This window comes from Lissotriton helveticus, chromosome 3_1, assembly GCF_964261635.1.
Source record: "Lissotriton helveticus chromosome 3_1, aLisHel1.1, whole genome shotgun sequence".
NCBI lineage: Eukaryota > Metazoa > Chordata > Amphibia > Caudata > Salamandridae > Lissotriton > Lissotriton helveticus.
Window position 1 is genome coordinate 802164397 of NC_136061.1, and position 21167 is coordinate 802185563.

At 46.0% G+C, this 21167-nt stretch overlaps 1 protein-coding gene across 2 annotated transcripts in view; it reads left to right on the forward strand.

The window, feature by feature from the left end:
- Positions 1 to 21167, forward strand: part of LOC144822969 (uncharacterized) — a 502582-nt gene that overhangs the window by 430630 nt on the left and 50785 nt on the right. For both annotated transcript variants that reach the window (XR_013608719.1, XM_078681056.1), the window contains exon 8: positions 213 to 521. Coding sequence is in view for 1 of the 2 variants with exons in the window: in XM_078681056.1 (XP_078537182.1) it covers positions 213 to 521 (309 nt within the window). In the remaining variant the exon portion in view is untranslated. The remainder of the gene's footprint in view (positions 1 to 212; positions 522 to 21167) is intronic.

Consider the following 21167-nt stretch of genomic DNA (forward strand, 5'->3'; position numbering starts at 1 on the left):
AGATGTACTTTAAAATGTGCTTATGTTGTACATCTAATTATTGGAGCACTGATTTTGACTGTTGCGCAGCAGTACAATGCAGCATCATTAAAAGGAGTATGAATTATGAAATGTTTGTTAAAAATTTCCACTGTCGCATATATGTATAATATTGTAAGCTGTGAGTACTAATATTACAATTTAACTCATTTGTATTTGCTATTTTTCTTTAGTAAGTAGCCCAAAACCACTGGAAATTGTATGTGAGCCCAAGGTCCCTAAAGAAGGAGAGAGCGTAACTCTATCTTGTGTCGTGAAAGACTACTACCCTCCGGAATGCGAGGTGAGGTGGTTCAAAGAGTCTCAGCCCTTCGAGGCCGCAATTGTGGAGGCCGCTCAGTTGTGTAAAGAAACCGACCTCTACCACAGGAAGAGCCAACTCACACTTACACCAACAAAGGACGACCATAACTCGCAGTTCTCAGTGGAGGTTATTCATTGTGGACGGCAGCTAAGAGGAACATTCCCCCTGATTTTGAAAGGTCAGTATGGCGTATGATATCACATTCAGTGGTGTATTGCGTTGCACGTTCTTTTCCCTGCTATCTATAATGTTCTTACTACACTATTTATAGTGGTTTGATGTCCAGAGCATGGAGAAATCAGGAGTAGGAAAAAAGATTCTATATTCAAAAACGCGGAAATGAGAACTCTTCCTGTAAACGGAATCATGCATTGTAAGCGGTCTGCAGAGCCATTCCGGACATGGATATGGGGTAAAACTTTCTGTCTTCCAGAAAGGATAACAGCCCTACCTGGGCTCCTGACTTAGCACAAGAAAGGTCCAGACTTCCCTGCAACCTACGTAATGCTGTGGCGATAGTCTTCAATGCACGCCTAAGGGTGCAGCTTACACCGTTAAAAAGGAGGGATACCTTTGAAATCCTTGCACTCATGTGGGATACCTTTTGGTGTTGAAAAAAGACATGCTCTGACATTTCACATTTAATTTTTAAGTCACTTATGTTGGGGGATTGTTGGAGAGGCCATCAAGAAGTGTCCCAGCTCCAGTTTTAGTCTCTTCACGAGTCCACTAAGTCTCAAAGTGAATGATTTTGCCATCTGGCCATTACCAGGATTCTGAGGCGTTTCTCATCATCCTGGACTAAGCCAAACACATTGATTCCTGATAGACCAATAGGGACGTCATTCCTAGCAGAGGGGGCCCGTATTTTATCATTCCCTTCAGGCAGTTACCTATAAACATCCAGAGTCCACCTACTCAGGAACTCTAGACATCAATGACGAAATGTACTAGAGCATTTTAAAGAGAGACTTTTCTGAAAGGTGAACTATCTAAGACCACATCTAGATAATTTTGTCAAACCTTCTCTTTTCTTTCTCTTGCTCGTAAGATCATTGTTTTTTACGTCTTGCCTGCTCAGGTCTATCATCCGAGTTACTTCAGTCTCCTTTCACTGAGGTTGTCCACTTGGTGCATTGGCTCAGATACTGACTATGATTTGTCGAGACCATGCTGTTTTCCCTTTTGTACTACCTAACAAAATTCTTCCCAGCAGACTGCATTGGGGCATTGCTTTAATAGTTAAACAAAAGATGTGTTCCTTCTTAATAGAAACAGGGGGCCTCATTTATGAGGCCTTACGTCAGTTTTGCGCTTCCGATGCGTCACTTTTTGTGACGCATCGGCGGCGTAAAACATGCCTCCTGTTGCGCACTATTTACAAAGTGACGCATCTAAGCAGATGCGTCACTTTGTAAACCCCTGCGCTACATTATACCTGCGTCAGGTATAATGTATGCAGAGGGGGCGTTCCCCCGCAAAAAGCCTCGTAATAGTGACGCAGTGAAATCTATGAGATTTCACTGCGTCACTTTTAGGACACTTTGCGTCAAAATCTTGCACCTGCCTCACAGCAGGCGTAAGACTGACGCAAGCCCTTTCACATGGGGCTTTCCCCATGTGAAAGGACGCATTGCTGGAGTTACGTCACTTTTGTGACACATTCCATCAATGCGTGACTTTTGCGCTTACAGATACGTCAGAAATACTGACATATCTGTAACTCATTGTGCCATGATGCGTCATAGTTTAAATATGACGCATCATTGGTCTCGCAAGGAGGGTGCAGTGAAAAGTGACGCACCGCTGTTTTCACGCAGCGATGCGTCACTTTTCATAAATGAGGCCCAGTGTTTCTTTATCTGCATTCCACTTCACATTCCTGTTCAGAGACCCCATACAATTTTCAGATTTGAATGTTGTGTTGACAGTTATTCTGCCAAGGAATTTCCTCCAGTGCTATTAAATAGTTTATGGGAAAGACGTCACTTTATTAGGATAACACCCTGAAAGTTTAGAGAAACACCCAATAGTAGTAGTAAGTGTATTCGATCAGAAACATAATCATTACATCTAAAAGCCATCCTTTCATGCTTCTTAACATTATTCTGTGCAAAAAGAGATTTTGATTTACTAAGAAAGACGTTTTAAAAATTCTAAAAACATTCAAATAATTGAAAATAGAAACATCAAAGTGTTAAGTTAAGTAACAACCTTTCAGCCACTTTTATAACATCATGGTCTTCTTTCAGATTTAGGGCCAGATGTACGACCCTTTCATTTAGTGCCTCGCAATTTGCGACACATTGCGAGTCGCAAATTGCGAGGCACTAAATGAAATGTACAACAGTGTTATTGCACTGTTTTGTGATTCCCAATGTGGGCCCAAATTGCGAGGCTCATTAATATTAATGAGCCTCTCGCAATTTACGGGCCCATTGGGAATGACAGCCCTCCCAGGGATGGTGGCCCGCTGGGCTCAGCAGACCACCATATTAAGGACTGCTTTTTAATAAAGAAGCTTTTTTTTTTAATGCAGCCCGTTTTCCTTAAGGGAAAATGGTATGCATTTAAACACGTTTTATTCATTTGTTTTAAGGGCAGGCAGTTGTCTCTGGGACCACTGCCTGCTCTTAAAAAATATTTTTCAACATACAAAGGGGAAGGGACCCTTTGGGGACCCCTTCCCCTTTGCAAGTGATTTACCACCTACTTGAAGTAGGTGGTAAACTACGAGTGTTTTGGGGCCGCAAATGCAGTCGAAAAAGCTAGTACATAGCATGTTGACTCGCTATTAGAATCTGACCCTTAAACCTTAGCCACCATGCTTGTAGAATGTAAAAACAAGCCGACTTGTTGAATGTGATCTGAAAACACGTAATGCATCTACAGGGTGCAAAAAGGTCAACAAGCGACAGGCTGGAATGATCTATTTTTTCCTCAGGTTGGCATAACAAAGGGCAGAAAAATATAAAGTGCTCTAAAATTTCTGGACTGGCATTACACATAGGGCACAGTGAAGTTACAGTCACATTAGTCCATCTACTTTTTAAGGCATTCAATGGGAGTACCCCTAATCTAAACTGTATGTAAAGTGTTCATGCTTGAGGGGGTTCAACATCATCCATATAGGAATCATACTTAAAACAATTTTTAAAATCTAGGAAACTAATGGGTAAAGTACTAGGAGTTCTCATTTCAATGGAAAATTGATCAACAAGATCCCAATACCTTGTTTTTATGCTGAGGATCCATTCTTCTAGTAATAGACTGTGGATCAACCCACATGAATCCTAGCCCCAATTTAGAAATCCATTGCCTTACTTTCATAATAACAGATTAGTCTTCCTGTTTGCCTATGGAGCGTTAGTAACTCCTCCACTGCCTCTTTTACTGGTATCTGAGTGTTACAGGTCCAAAGTCTTATTCAAAATTAGAGCGCTTTGAGGACAGCTGAATGGTTAATGGACCTTAACCCAAGGTCCTGATGAAGGGGTATTAACTGAGTATTCCTTGGGAGGTTCTGGAACGCTCTTAAATTTTTTTTCGGCTACTTCTAGCTGGTTCAGGAGCTCCATCTCCCATAGTTCTGCCCCATACAAGACTCCGCCATGTCCTCTAGCCTGATGAATTTCTAAAATTGGGGATATTGGGCGATAGGGAGATGTTTTAGCTTTCTTTATTATTGAACTATCCACGTATTGTGATGAAAGGATGCTCTTCTGAATTTGGGATGTCCAATTCAGGTTCTCACTAATTCTAACCCCCAGATAATAAAACACCTGAACCTGATCTAAATGTTGTATTCCAAGCCTCAATTTCCCCCTTGTTGACTTGTAGGGATTGAAAACCATAAACTTGGGGGCATATTAGTAAGAACCTCGTTAAAATTATCTCTGTTTTAGGGGAAGGAAACTGCCGCTAAAACCACGATAATGGGCTTGCTAATATGCATTATAGAATTCCAATAGAGGCCCAGGTTAGATGTGTAGGACATCTAACCTGGGCTCACATTGGAATTCTATAACGCATATTAGCAAGCCCATTATCGCTGTTTTAGCGGCAGTTTCCTACCCCTAAAACTGCGATAATTTTAACGACTTTCTTGCTAATATGCCCCTTAGTTTTAGTACAGTTTATTTCCAAACCCGCTCTTCACAGGCTGCTGCAAACTTTGTTAGCACTTTCTGAATTCCCATTGGGATTTTTGAGATGAGCAAGGTATGATCTGCAAATAAAAGACAAGGGATTTGTTTACCAGTTAATTTTGGTGGGTCTCCACCACAATTGTAGAGATCATTAATGAGCCCATTCATATACAGGGTAAATAATGTCTGCACTAACACGCAACCCTGCGGTACCCCCTTTGTTTTGGAATATCCTTAGTTAGGCTGCCATCTGAGTTCCACCTGACTTTGGCGAAATTTCCCAGATGTAAGCATACCAGGAGATGGAGTAAACCACCAGGGAGACCAAACTCCCTGAGGGCAGCCCAGAGCTTTGCACGATCTATAGAATCAAATGCCGTTATTCGATCTACAAACACGACATACAGGTGGCCCTTTTTGATGTTAACCTCCTTCCAAATAAGCAGCAGGAAACAAAACACAAGGTCTAAGGTAATCGTGGAAGGTCTAAAGTCAGCTTGCAAGTGGGAAAGTATATAAAATTCCTCCATGCAGCTCTGTAGATGTGTTAAAATCATTTTGCTAAATATTTTCTGTCAAAAATCTAAGAGAATGATTGGCCTATAATGTGATAGGTCCCCCTTATCTCCTTTTTAAAATATGGGTATTATTTCAGCACCCTTCCACAATACGGAAATATTCCCGCCTTTTGTTATTTGCTGTGAAAACTGTGTGGAGCAAAAGGCCCCATATATCGGGCTCAGAACGATACAAATCACCCGGTAATCTATATAAACCTTAGGCCATCCCAGACTGTAGTGATTTTATCGCATCACAGTTTCCTCTAAGGAGAAGCTAATTAAGGTTCTGACAGGTTGTTCTATTTTGCAGACACTATCTGACAATACTATCTCATTCTCCAACTTGGGAACCTTCCCTGAGTAAAAACTTTGGAAATTCTCTTCCCAAACTTGAGATTGTAAATAAAAGTCAGTTTCACTAACTGCCTGTTTTGCCCCTTTTGTATGTAAGCTTCAAAATTGGTGGGAGCCCTTCAATCTTGACTCCACGACTAAACTACACCAATATACTACCTAGCAGGCCCTTTTTGCCTTGCCCTGTACTCTTTTATAAATTCTCCTTCGGTCAATGTTATCAGTCTTAAGCCTTTTTTGACTGCCCGGGATAGATTAGTTTTTGCATGCCTACAGTCCTCATTATAGCACGGGGCAGCATGGTGGGATGCTACTTGTGGGCTGCACTTTTTACTAAAATATGCCGGAATGGAGCTTACTAGGAGTTGGGAAATTGACACAATGCTGTCATCATTTAAATTTGGATTTCCCTTGAGATTTAAGGTCTGGGCCACCTCTTTGTAGATGTTTTGTAAAAGATTCCCATCAGCAGTTACCTGGGGCCATTTTATCCTTCTGTTGTTGTTTGTTGTAATGACGGGGGCCACCACCGGATTTGGCTGATACTGTTGAATGCTAATGCCTGATAGCGTAAAAAAAAGTGCATTATGATCACTGTCGTCTCGGTTAAGAACAACCATTTCTTTTATCAGTGCCCAGAGTCAATATCTAGCATAACAAAATCAATCCGACTCCTTGCATTTCCCCTTTTAAACGTATATTTGACTTCTACATCTGAAGGAGTCTGCCCATTACATGCGTGAACCCCCTTTGCTAGGGTAAATGACAGGATTTGGTGCCCAACCTTAGTACTCTTTTTCAAGGCCGATATCTGAAGCTTATTGATACTTCTAAATTGCTGATCCTCCTGCACTAGTTCTTAGACATAGTCAATACGTTCACATGAGGTATTGAAATCACCGGCTACTTTTAGTTGATAGTCCTTGTCTGAGTTTTCAAGATAATTTGTAAGCATTAAAATAGTGTCAGAGTCCTTATGGGGGCTAGTAAAACGATTATATAGGTTCATTTACCTAACACGCAGTCCCCTTTAAATGTTGTAGGATCTAATCCAAGGATATCCTGTGAGTCTATATTTAGCGGTTTTATTTTACAACCAAGGGTTATCTTGATCCAAATTAACAGAACCCCAGCGGGTATACCTGCTGTTGAGGGTCTATCTTCAATACTATACATGGTATAGCCCACCCTAAGGTGCTGTCAATGAAGTCCAAGTTTCTTGGAGCAGACATATATGGTTAGTATCCACTAGAATGCCCCAATCCGGGTCATTGAATTTCGGTTTTACCCTGCAATATTCCATGAAATACTCAATTTATGATCCTCTTCACAATTGTGTTGAAGCTGATACCTTGTTGTTATGTCTTCTACTTCTTGGTCATGGGAGGATGTATGACGTTACAACGCAGGCTAATACAATGCCTGCCTTTTCAACGTGATTTTTACATCGCAAACATTTACAACGCATAGCGCTTAGAGGTGCTGGATAGTGGTAAGTATAATTTTTTATTCCAACTCCAGTCGCCGTGGACACTAGGGAAGGTGTTGGATAGAAAATTAAACTTATTCCCTATCCTAGAGCGCCCTCCAGCGCAATGCGTTGTAATGGTTTGCGTTGTAATGACCGTGTTGTAATGGCAGTGCGTTGTAATAGTTTTGTTGTAAAGGTTGTTCACCGTCATGGGAACCTAGTCGATGGCCATTTGGGATGACCAAGCATCAGGTCACTGGTTCACTTCTGTTATTAATATTTATGAGAGCCCTTCTCTGTTGGCTGGGTGAAGGCATTACGTGGGACATCGTCCTTTCATCCCTGCCCAACCCAAGTCAGTCTGGGATATCCAGCCCAAAGAGAGCTAGATATCTGTTGGTAGTTTAAGGCAGAATTGTTCCTTGGGGTAGTGGGTTTTGTGAGTATTTAAAATACTGGCAGGGGCCGGGTGCTTGAGAAGTCTATAGAAAAAAAACAGTGGCATAATGCCGATCCCATGATCTGGGCTCCTCCCTGCATAATCTCTCCTGCCTCTGATCAATTCCCTGTGAAGAAAAGAGACCTGCAACTGATCACCACACAATCACCTCTTACATAGAGGATATCATCATAACTGTTGTTTGTATAGTCAGAATTTAGGGGTAGCCAGTGGCAGTCTTTATTTTTTAATTGGCTAGTAGATTCCTCAATGTTTCCCTGTAACGTGGGAACGTTGATTAAAATCACTACACATGGGGAACATTGTGGTGGAAGATCTAAATGTATCCCTTGTGAGGGGTAAAGCAAGTTAGAGGTGCCATCTGGTTGTGAATGAGGCTGTCCCTTGAATTTCCTCCTATGTTGCCACCTCCCATTGCGTGGGTTGCAAGTCTCAAGGGTCGATCATTAGATGCAAGATCATTTCCTAACTTTGGGGTGATGACTACAGGAGAAGGATGTACAGCGTTACTATTATATCGATCTATTATGTTAGACTGGATTACTTTTTCTTCTCCCCCCCCCCGAAAGTGGGTTGTTCCCAACCAATAGACCCGCATTCTCAAAACACAACTGCAAGTTTATTAATACACTTTTGGATATCACCCACATTAGCCTCAAGTTTGTCAAGTCTGTCCATGAATAGTTGAAGGTTCTTTAGAAGTATTTTGTCCAATTGGTTCTTTAAAGTTTTTAAAACTTGTTCAGATAGGACTGTAGATGCTACTGAAACTTGTGGTATAGGTTGAGATCCTGGTGGAACTGTCGGTACAGTTTTAGTGCTTTTGACCCTCTCCTGTGTTGCTAGCTTAGTTTTACTTTTTATGTAGTACCTATTGAGGGGTCTGAGTGTTTCGTTTTCCTCTTTCTTTTGCCCGGTTTTATCCGTTGTTAAGGGTATAGTAGAACATGGTGGAAAAGGGGGCTTCATAGAGGCTGACTGTTCTGAGGATTTTTGTGTACTCATTGGAATTCTGACTCAGCGACCCTAGGTACCCTGTTTAGGGTGTGATCTAAATTTATAGCAGTAAGTGCTCCACCATCCATAGACAGCCGCTGTTCCACCACTAGTGTTTCTTTATCCAAAGCTCTAGCAGCACGGGTTAGAAAATAGTATATGGTTGAGTTTTGTAAAGACTTAGGTGTCTTAAATGTCTTTAGTGTACTCTCCTTATCACATGTTTGTTTATGTTTAGACATTTTGTTAAAAAAAAACAGCCCACACACGGGTGTAGCGTCACTTAGTCCAAGAGCACGTGTAAGCTTACTTGGCATCAATTGTATCCTGTTTAACACGCGGTCCAGTTTCTTCTACTTATCAAAAACGGGGCAGTCTCAAACAGCTTGCAGTTACACACTAGATTTCATAGCTGACCCAGCGTTTTAATCTGTAACAGGTTCTGAATAGTAGCAATAGCAGTAGCGGTGGCAGTAATACACTCTATTCTTTAAAGTAGTTACTGAATCACAAAATCGCCCTCAAAAACAGACTTGCTTGTCCCCACAGGAGATTCAAATTTAGAGCATCGACGATAAGGTATAATAGTTTAAATTCCAGACTATCCAGGCACAAAGGAGAAAGGACGCACCCCCAGTTGCTTGATGCCTCAGACAAGTCTCTTCAGAGGAGTGGCCCAGTCCGGCTTTATCCGGTCTAAGATGGGATGCGGGAGCCGCGGTGTGCTTTTATGCGCCTTCAATGTCGGCGCCTCCTGGAGCTTGGTGTTATAGGGGTGGCAGTCCCCCCTCTCAGGCTGCAACTACGTCATTGGTGTTGGCGGCTCCCGCGCTGCAGGAACCACAGTGTGCTTTTATGCACAGGAAGAACCATGTCGGCGCTTGGTGTTATGGGGCTTGCAGTCAACCCCTCTCAGAATGCAGCTATGGGATCGCACAATAAACAGACCAAGGCTATTTATTAGGAGCAGGCTGCGCAACAGTAATCAATAAACAAAATAACATCAACATCAATAACATACCCCTCACATCAACTCTTCCTCCCTTCACTCTCTTCACCCACTCTGACTCACATCTCCAACCACCCCATGCCCATTCCGTTCCTCATCCATATCCACAAATCTCATAGCATCCTCCCCGGTATACCTGGCATTCCATTCATGCCTCCAGCTCCCCACATCATTCAATATTCCCCTCTCCGAGGGATGGGTGCACCCGCTCTTGACTCCCCCACCCCGCCAAAGTATAGCCAACCAGGGAACCCCCTTGAAGGGTGGTTACCTGCTCCTCCTCCCCCCGGGGCCCCTACAGTGCACCTTTCAACCACACCCACTCACACAGTCCTGTGACACCAGATCGACTCATTCTACAACTTACTGACCACATCTCTCATCTCCATCATATAGTAAGCATTCCCCAATCTTGAAAGATGCACTCTGTCATCCCTAAACATTAGCGGTTCTTCAAGTCGCAGTCCAGCATGAGTAATGACCTTAATGTCCTTGTCCCCACAGAAAATTCTCATCGCTCTGTTGAGCTTCCGTTGTGCCTTCTCCACAGCCCCATGTTTAATAGCACCCCTCCATACTTTCCTGGGCACAAACTCAGCCCAGGCAATGCAAGTCCCTGCCAGCCTGTGTTTTAGCACTTCCAAGTCCCTCTGCATCAGCTGTAAGAGCGCCAAACCCGACAGTCGAACCAAATCGTTCTCCCCTAAGTGTATGATCAGCAAATTAGAGCATCACTTCTGGGGGACCATCTTCGTGAGCCAGGGTAATAGTGCCCCAATCACATCTCCCTTTACCCCACCAATGCACCTCATGATGTTTTCATTTGAGTCCCAGGTTACGGCCGTACACCTGTTGCTCTGCATACTTGGATGCCCAGTTAACGAAGGAATGCTCATGATCCAAGTGACCGTCTTGGCCCCCGGTCCACCCACGCAACCTACGAAAGAGAAATATGCTAGAAACAAAGCCTAGAACCCAGCACAAATTCCCCAACATGCTACACCATACACCCGAACTCATCACTTATGAACATACCAGTCACAGCTCCAGGACTTCCACCTCCCAAGCCGCCGAATCCTGTTCCAAGACCACCCCAGCTGGGCCGCCGCTGTCACAGCCCCAATGTGGAAAGAGTGAGTCCCGAAACCAGCCATCTCCATACCCAAGCGCCGCAAAGCCATGCGCAACACCGCCAACAACTGCCCAGACATCACCTTCTCCCCAGACATGTGACAAAAAATGTCTCCACTCGCAACCTGCGTGGAAAGCAAAAACGTCCTCCATTCAGTCACCGGACATGCCCCCACCACCAATCTCGCACAACCAAACCCACTTGCCCCAACCCAAATGATCCGTCTTGGAGTGACCTAACCAAATCCCCAAACTCCCGCCATCCAACCTAATCTCATACCGTCTGCCACACACAGAAAGCGTGTCCAGCAACTCAGACACCCGAGGGCCCCAAAGAACATCCAGATCATGCACAAACGGAAAACATGCACTTCAAAAGATTCATAACAAAGCGGCAAAACCCCAACCAGCCTAACCAACAAAACAAACGTGATTGCCTCCCGCAACACCCCCCATCTCTCAATGCCAAAACCTCTGAGTACCCTGCTCATAATCACATCTTTCGTAGGATCAAAACCAAAGAACAAGCAACAATAAAATGACACTCCTGCCAATTTTCCAGATATAGTCGCAGCCGACAGCCCCCTTTCAATGCAATGCAATACAAACTGCAACACTCCTTGCTCCACCGCTGAGCGATCTCCTAAAGCAGAATCCCCACGCCATCCTATAAAGGATTCAAATTCCGCCCACGCCAGTCGGTATGTCCGTCTTGTGGTATCAGCAATAGATCGTTCAACCAGGCCTATTACCCTCACTCCCTCAAGGCCCAGATGCCATCCGGCAGCTTGGTCTTGCACTGATCCGCTCCTGGTGCCAATCACCGGAACCTCTGCCACTGCGAACGAGATAAAGCATCTGCGATGTCATTATTCGCTCCAGGGACATGCTTGGCCCTAACAACCACATTCAGTCGCATTCATTTCAACATGAAACTTCTCAGCAGTCGCAGCACTCTCAGGTCCCTCACCCTTTGACAGTTAACCAGCTCAACCACAGTCATATTGTCCACGTGGAACAGATCTGTCCCGAAACTCTGGGCCCCACACTTCCAGCGCCACCAGCAAGAGAAAAAAATCCAGAAACGCAATGCTCCTTCCCTGTTTCACCCAGCTCTCTGTGCACCACCTGCCATCCCAGAAAATCCCAAAACCAGCTGCCCCGGCTGCATCAGAGTAAATTTGATATTGCCAAACCACCCTTTTGTCCTCGAAATCCAGGGACACCCCGTTGAAATCCGTCAAGAATGTCAGCCGTGTCCTCAAGTCAGCCCGAACCCCCAAGGAGATCTGGACCCTGTGGTGCGGAAGAACTGCCCCCGACATGACCATGCCGAGCCGCCTGCAGAACGTCTGTCCCGCCCTGACCACCCTACACGTGAAATTCAAGAACCCCAGCAGTTGCTGCACAGCCCTCAATGCAATCCTCTTCTCTCCGATCGCCTACAAGTGGCACGCCTGTATCTCTGTCACTTTCGCAGCAGGGAGCCGAGCAACCCAATGTATGGAATCCAGCTCAATGCCCAGGAATGTCAGGCTGCAGCTGGACCCAGCTGTCTTTTCGGGGGCCAAGGGGACTCCGAAGCACCGCAACATCTCCTGGAAAGGTGACAGGGCCCTGCCACAGTCTCCAGAGTGTGCCTTCCCCAGAATGAGGAAGTCGTCCAGATAGTGAGTAACGTCCCGATGCCCACTGATCTGTGTGAAGGCCCACTGCGAAATGGTGCTAAACAGTTCGAAAAGCGCGCAGGAAATAGCACATCCCATGGGCAAAACCATGTCCACGTAGATGGCCCCCGCAAATTGCATCACTAGCAGAGAGAAATCCGCGGGGTTTATGGGCAGAAGGCGGAAAGCTGACTTGATATCACATTTTGTCAGTTCCGTCACCGGCCCACACACCCTCATGAGGCGTGAGAGATGATGTATCATACGAAACTCACCCTCCTCTTTCTTGGGCACAATCCCCAGCGGAGAGATGATTAAGTCATCCACCAGCCAGTCGCTAAACGGGCCAACTATTCTCCCCTCCTCCACCTCCTTCTGCAATTTGGCAGCTACCACTCCTGGCAACTCCTTCGCTGATTTCAGATTTACTGCCCATCTCCTCACCCTGGGACCCTGATAGCCCACCCAAAAGCCCTCCGTGAAACCCCACTGAATTCTCAAAGCCGCCTCCTGATCCGGGTAACACGAGAGCCACTGGGTTATCGCCTCCACCTTAACCGGTGTAGGCGCCCTTCTGTCCAGCCTGTCCCCTCCTTTTCGCGTTTCGCCACTGTTCCGAGGGCGTGACCAGTGTAAGGCATTGGGTAAGGGCGTGCTTTCCCCCACACTTGGAGCACTCGTGTTTGAACTTGCAAGGGTAGCGCGAGCAATAGCCCCGGTTGTAGCTCCAACAGGCCCCTGTGTTATAACTGCCTGGCTTGGTGGTCTGGCCTGTGTTACCCCTGTGGACGGGACACGGCGGAAAGGACTGATACGCCACCGGTAAACCGCTGGCAGTGTGGGTAGATGCTGTTGAGTGTGTGGATGTCATCCACTGCATCCACAATTCCTGATCCACCCCACCCCAATGCTTGCCCTGATTAGCGCTTACCCTGGCCCTGAACTCCTCATCGTAACTCAGCCAGGTAAACCCCCCGAACTGCATTTGGGCCTTCCTGATGATGTACATATACTTCATTAGCGCTATGGCCATATCCAGGTGCTTCTCACAGTAAATACTAGCGTGAATGAGAAACGCCGAAGTCCAATTTTCCATAGTCACAGGAACCCTGGGTAGTCTAGTCAACTCCCACTCCTCCTTCACCTGCACCTCCCTGTGCAATAACTTAAACACGTCCACATACTCATGCTTCCAGATTCTACTATTAATCTTGTCAGACAGGTGGGTTCCCAGGGGCATGGCCAGCCCCATGTAGGGGAGCTTTTTCGAGTGTTTGTTGTCGGACTTGTCCCCCTTTTTGTCCTTCCCTTCCACCTTGTCAGTCTGCACCCCCGCCGTAGAGACAGACTTACCTCCCACCTGCTTGTCAACCAGTGGCGGCCTGTCCTTCGGTAACCCTCCGAACTCCCGCAGGACCCGTCCCCCACACCCACTGACCTACAGGCCTTCTTCCTACCCCCTTTTGGCCCACCATCCCAAGTATTCCACCAAAACCCCTCCCCTGCTAACGATGAGTGTATCTCTCCGGGCCGTCCTCTCGTGGTAGAAGCCTTGGTTGTTTCCGCCTTCTCTTTGCCTTTCGATTGCCTAGGAATGTGCAAAACACCAAGTCCACTGTTGTACTTCGCTCCCCCGTCCTGTCATCGTCATCCCTCACCTCCCCATCCTCAAGCTCCTCACTCTCCTCCTCATAGTCCAACTCCACTGCAGGCTCCACATCTACAGGCATCCTCAACACCTCTCTCACAGCTCTCTTCACTCCCTTACTCTTCACAGCACTCGTTCCCCGTCCACTTGACAGACACAATTCCGTTGCCCGCTCCCGCGCCGGAGGGATGGCCACCGTGGACCGCCCTGCTGCTTAAAGCCGGCATCCCGGGGCCTTCTTGTGCCCCATCGGGCCACCCCGAACTCTACCGACATCTGCCGGCTTGGATCCCCCTACCCTCCAGGTCGCTCCAACCTGAGTGGGCCCCGGCACCATCGGCCCTCAAAGCCATCCTGGCCATCCCTGCCTGAAACTGCTGTCCCTTGCTGCGCACTGTGCCACCCTTCTTGCCCTTCACTGCCCTGGTCGCCACCTCCGGCTCTGCCCACCTCTCCTCCTCAGAAGTGGGAGTAGGGGGCTCCTCCACATCATCTTCCCAGAGAGCGCCCACCCTGGCCGCATTCTGTTTCACCCACCGCGCCTCATTCAGCTGCACAATTAGGCGCTGCTCCCTATTCCTGTCCTCCCACGCCAACGCCTCCCAACTCGGGAGGGGAGGGGGCGGGCAGTAGACCTGCAACCCCACTCCAGGCGGTTTTATCCACGGCTGAGCCCCCACCGCCGAGAAACGCCCTCCCTCTATCCCCCACTTGGACTGGACCCTGAAGTGCACCCCCCCACTCACCTCTGGGACCGGGGTACCCACCCTGAACGCCCTGGAGAGGTCAATGGAAGCGTCCTCCCATTGCCCCAAATTAGCCCCTCCAATCCCCAGGGTTCGAATCAGCCACAATTTCCTGATGCGTGGGCCCCGCCCCTCCCTCCAATTCCTCACGCTCCAGAACAGCAGGAGCATTCCCTCGCTGGAGCCCAGGCAGCACAGCCCCCTCCTGCCTCTGCATGTTCCTCGCTATCACTTAGCAGCTCCCAGTGGCCCCGTAGGCCCTCTCGCCCCCTGGAAAGAGAAATCCATCTGGGGAAAGACGACTCGTGGAGGCAGGCTCTTCTGCCGCCCGCACAAGTAACTTAAGGGCCTCCCTCACCTCATCGGTAGACACACCCGCCATGCCTGCACCACCGACTCTGCACAGGGGGAGCTCCCCCAAACCACCGACCAGTGGCTCCCGAAACGCCTCACCACAGGATCCGCATCGGAGCCAGCAACTCGCCCTCCTGCCTGAACTAGCCTAAAATTACACTATAAAACTCCTGACCAATCACTCCCTACCAAACTAACTCTCACAAAAACTACCCTCCCGATGATGCCGAGCACAGGAAGAGGAAGTTGCCTTCCTCCCCAGTGCTCTTATACCCACCTCTTAACTCCACTCCTTGACCCTGCATGGTCCTACCCCTGCGCGAAAGACCCCAGGGGAAGACTAGTCTGCGACTATGTTTCCCCCGGGGCCCAGCATTGGCTGGTTAGTGGGTTTTGTGAGTATTTAAAATACTGGCACCCAATATATACTGGGATGTGCCGATGCTGCACAGAAGGGGCTATCTTCTATCCGAAAAACACATTTAAGTATTCCAGAAAGTGAGAAACAATTCTTCTTTCGTTGTCCCTTTGAAATCATTTGAACTGCACCTTATCACACACCTCACTCACTCATTCCAAGAAATAATTCATGAGAAAAATGTGTTTTCCCCTACTCTCTTGGCTTCCTCAACACATCTTTCACTAACTGAGAATGAACAACCAATTGTAAAATTAAGTATTATAATTGGATGTATGACGGTACAACGCGTACCGTTACAACGCGTCCCTTTACGACGCAGTTTTAACAACCAAGTCGTTACAACTTGGGGGGCGCTGATAGTAAATAGTTTAATTTACTATTCCAAAACCAGTCCCCGTGGATAGTAGGGAAGGTGTTGGATAGTAAATTAAACTATCCCCTATCCTAGAGCGCCCCCCAGCGAAAGTCGTTGTAACGACTTTCGTTGTTAAAACTGCGTCGTAATGGTACCGCGTTGTAGCGGTTCCGTTGTAAAGGATGTTTCCCATTATAATTCCTCATGCAGCCTGGAGGAGATTGTCCTGTGCATGTAGCAGCTTCTCTGAACCCTAATAGGGACCCCCAGATCTTTTGGTACCCCACTACATGGCCCCTCGTAATAACACCCCTTTCCAGAATTAAAGCAGTCAATAACCTGTGGCATGCCTCCTCTCAGCATATTTTTTGTACTCTGTGTGATGGCTCGTGGTGGTGGTCTTGAAGAAGTTCCTTGTGCACAATCACTTAATTTTGCTTTCCAGTGATTATCTAGTAACCTGAATAGTGTAAGAAGTTGTGGCCAATTTGTCTGTATTTGTGGGTCGTTGGCATCCCTAGATGTAGTTTCTGCTGTGCTTTGGTTTTCGGTTGGTTTTTGAGGATTATTACCAGGTTATTAAATGTTTTTTGTTTCCTAAGGGCAGGCTTCCAAGGGTAAAAAGAATAAGGGGTCATCGGTGACTATGCACTTTGGCTGGAGTCAAAGATTGGTTCCCCCTGCCTAAGGTTCAGGACCTTGGGGATAGTAGTTGGAGGTCCCTCTCCCGGAGAGGCCAGCAGAGAGAACCAGATTTGGTCTGGTCAGCTGGAAAGAAGGAAAGGGCTATAAGACGCTTGTTGTGTCCCTGTAGCTCCAACAGGCCAGCCAAATGAAGTGAGTCACTTCTTGGGTCCTGTGTTCGAGGCAAGCAGATCCAGTCTTACTTTAGGAATTTCAGACAGCAGACGGTCCTTCTGACCTCACCAGTCCAGAAATGTTCGGATTTCAGGTTCTGTGAAGGACACGTTTATATCCAGAGTCAGTCTGTGGGTGGAGACACCCCTTTGTAATTTAAAATCCTCTATAAAATTGTTTTAAATGTAACTTTAGTATTAGAAAGAGACAACCAGTTGTACTGTGACAGACGCATGCAAGGAGGACGCAAGGAGGAGAGGTGTGAGTTTGAGTGGCGGGCGGCATGTAGTGAGTCGCCTGGACAAGGACTTAGGCAGCCGTTGCGGCCTCCATTGCCAACACCACCAAGAGGGTATTGTTGGGCTGGAGAAGCCCGTTTGGTCATTACCCTACTACAGCTGCAGCTAACTCGACCAACAATCAACATAGTGTGGTGCAGTGCGGAGTGCCACCATTAGCAAATGCGGTTGTGGTCATGGAGCCTGGGGAGCCTGGTGTGAGGAGTCTGGCGGGAGGCTCCCTGGCTTTCAGTGGATCTGGGAGCATTGCTGAAGCTGCAGTGGAGCTGTGAACCCCCAATATTTCCTAGCTTCCTGGCCAGGGGGGATCAGCTTAGTGTGGAGGGCGTAGTGACCCTCTGTAGAGAGCAAGCCCAGGCCCCCGTGCAGTCGGCCCAGTTAGGCATGGGTGAGATTTGTGGGATGGCCTGGTGAGCTCCACTCAGTCTCGGCTCACGTTTTTGCTCACTTGTTTGCTGTTCATCTGTTCCCCCTGCTTGCCAGCCTATTTCCTTACAACTTATAACCCGTCTATATCTCCTTCTTCACTCAAATGTTGGTATTTATCTATTGCACAGCAATCCGGGACAGTTTTATTTATATTTATATTTATTATATGCACTTGAAGGGCTTATCTTGAATGGCTTCCTGGGGCTATAAGTGGGCCTTGAAGGGGAGGTCCATATAATTCCCTCCTGTTAAAAGTGAATTTTATGTGTTCTTCGCACCTAGTGCCCAGCCACCGTTATTCCCATCACCGGGTGGAGTGGGGGGCTTTTCTTTTCCTCTCTTGGAAAATCATTGGGTGGTTAACGCAGTGTTACCTGTGGTATTTGTGGCACCAGTGTTACTGAGGGTATCCGTAGGAAGGTCGCTGTCTGTTTGTGAGCCAATACAAACATGCTGGTGATGCCCTCCAGGTGCCTGTGCTCAGGGCGTTCAATTGCTCCTTCAGGATCATCCACAGGGTCACCAGGGTCCGCACAAGGGTCAGTTAGATGTACATCTGATTACATTGCCCCCCCCCATTACAAAAAAAACCTGTCATATTTGAAATCCCATCCCACTGTGTTGTCGATGTTGTCAAAGGGTCTGAGGGGCACAGTGCTAAAGGATGAGGATCCGGGAGGGGCATCAGGTGCAGCTAATGTGGACGAGGTGGGTGTTTGCTCCGCTCTTTCTGAGCTGACCATTCCTCATTACCCCAAGTTCACTTATCAGAATGCAGGGGAAGTAATTCCTCTAACTCATGCCATTGATGAGTGTGCTTTAATGACAGCAGTTGAAGAAATGGAGCTGGAAATAGACATGGTTATGGAAGATGTCAAGGATCAAACCAAATCAAATGATGCCGTTAAGTTGTCCGTATTCGTGGGACCATTGATCTCGGTGGTTAAAACTGACCGTCTGAATGTTATAGAGCCATCGTCCAGCCATTCTTTCCTTACAATGTCCCCTCAAACATTACAGATCTTAGGGCCAGATGTAGGTAGCCAAATACCGGTCGGTAACGGCCGATTTCGGCCGTTACCGACCGGTATTTGGCTTTTGAGATGTAGGTGGGTCGTTATTTACAGAATCGGTATATTTACCGATTCGGTAAATTTACCACTTCGGTATTTTACCGAATCGGTAAATATACCGATTCTGTAAATCCATATGTAGCTGACACTCCTAAGAGTGCCACAGGCCCTTAAGGGTCGGAATATTACCACACAATCCTATTGTGTGGTAAAATACCGAATTCAGGTGTGCATGCACATCTGTGCATGCACACATGTGCAATGTGACACACAGACATGCCCTTATGGCATGTATGTGTGCCACATGTCACACAAGCCTGTACTTGGGGTGCTAGAGGGTGTCAAAGTGACACCCCCTGCACCCTTGCAGGATTCGGCATTTACCGATTCTGTAAATACCAAATCTGTATTTCCCATTGATTCATATGGGCTTCAAGGCCCATAGGAATCAATGTGAAATACCGATTCAGTATTTACAGAATCGGTAAATACCGAATCTTACCGAATCGATAATTGGAAACTAAGATTTACCTACATATGCCTCCTTCCTATTTACCTACTCTTAAATACCGAATCGGTATGATTCGGTATTTAAGAGTCGGTAAATAGGAATTACCTACATCTGGCCCTTTGACTGCATCTTTGAACCTGGAGACTTAAGGGCCAGATGTAGTTAATTCATATTTACCACCTCTTAAATACCGAATTTTACCGATTCGGTATTTAAGAAGTGGTAAATATGAAGGGGGGAGATGTAGGTATTTCCAGATGTGGAAATACCGAATCGTTAAGATTCGGTATTTACCGAATCTGGAAATACCGAATCGGTATTTCCTATTGATTCCTATGGGCTGTGAAGCCCATAGGAATCAATGGGCAATACCGATTCTGTAATTACAGAATCGGTAAATACCGATTTTAGCAAGGGTGCAGGGGGTGTCACTTTGACACCCTCTGGCACCCCTGTTTTAGGCTTGTGTGCCATGTGGCACACATACATGCCCTTAGGGCATGTATGTGTGCCACATGGCACAGATGTATATGCACAGATGTGCATGTACACCTGCATCGATATTTTACCATGCAATTGTATTGCATGGTAAAATACCGATTTTCAAAGCCCTGTGTCAATGTGCAACTTGGCACCTACATACCGAAAATGCATTTTCGGTAATTTTACCGACCGGTATATTTACCGATTCGGTAAAATTACCGAAAATGCCTGTTTTTTTCCCCCCTACATCACAAAATCCAATTACCGGTCGGTAACGGCCGAATTCGGCCGTTACCGACCGGTAATTGGCCACCTACATCTGGCCCTAAGAGGATTATACCATGCCGGACATTGCCATACCAAGGAAATGGAAAAAAAAAACAAGTAATGGAGGCTGATCTGAAAACACCAGTCGCCCAGTAATTGGCATTGAGAATGTCATCGGACAACCATGTTAGTTGCACCCGTATGCCAGATTTGTTTAGTCCATATATATAAAAACAAAAGCATGTCTGTCTGTCTGTCTGTTTGTTTGTCCTTTATACATTACAACACCATTCATCCAATCGCCATGAAACTTTGGGAAGTTCTTGAGTACACTCCCGCGAAGGTTTCTGTCATAATTTTTTTTAAAATATCATCCCCCCAGGGCCCTCATAATCTTTTGAATACTGATGTATGCACAAGACGGAAAAACAAAACATTGTGTACCACAAGAACTGGAATAAATAAATAGAATTAAAACAGCATTCATCCGATCACCAGAAAACTTTGGGAAGTTGTTGAGTTCACTCCCACGAAGGTTTCTGGCATAAAATTGCTCTAAATATCGGCCCCCCAGGGGCCTCATAATCTTTCGAATACTGATGTACGCACAAGACGGAAAAACAAAAAATCGTGTATCCACAAGCACTCGAATAAATAAATAGAATTAAAACGACACATTGAAATGTTTTCCATATTAAAATGAATAAGTTTCAATAAAAATTACACAATGTAAATTGAATGTTATCATAACGAGTTTCCTTGAATTTCCTTTCTTCGGAGATCACAGCAACGTGCGACGGGTAAGCTAGTGATATATAAAATGGACAACCCAATATACCCTTGAGGGCTTTGGCAAAAGAAGTGGATGGGTAAATGTGCCTTCAATGGATTTGCTAAATATACACAGTTGGATAATTAGATATCTTAGTCAAATGTAGAAACAGTGATTTAGCTGCCTAACGTGCTATTCAACAATGATTTAAAAACAAATTCCTTTTGAGTATAAGAATCAATCTTTGCAAGAAAATAACTTATAATAATAAGCAGCAAAGACACGGGTATGTCTTAAAAAATCTGGGGGCAGATGTATCAAGGTTTTTTTTTGTCGCAAACGCTGCGATTCGCAAAATAGCAGCGTTTGCGACAAAAAAAACGGGATTTGGAATGTATCATGCAAAAAGCCTCGCAATATTAAGGAATCGCACATTTTGCGATTCGTTAATATTGCATAAGCATTTAAGAAATCGCAAATTCCGATTTCTTAAATGCAACGTATTAAGCATTTTAGTTATGCGAATTTTGACTAAGATATCGCAAATTACCACCAACTTGTAGTTGGTGGTAATTTGCAAATTCTTTTACAAATGCACTTTTTGCATTTTGTAAAGGTGCCATGTGACGCTCATACATGCCCTTAGTCCTTGAGATACCCCTGCACCCTTGAAATTATTCTCAATTTGCGATTAGCAAATTGCGAATCGCATATTGAGAATAATTTCACATTCATTCCAATTGGCCTCCAGGCCCATAGAAATAAATGGGAAATTATTCGCAATTAAGAAATTTTAAGAAATCGCTAAAAAA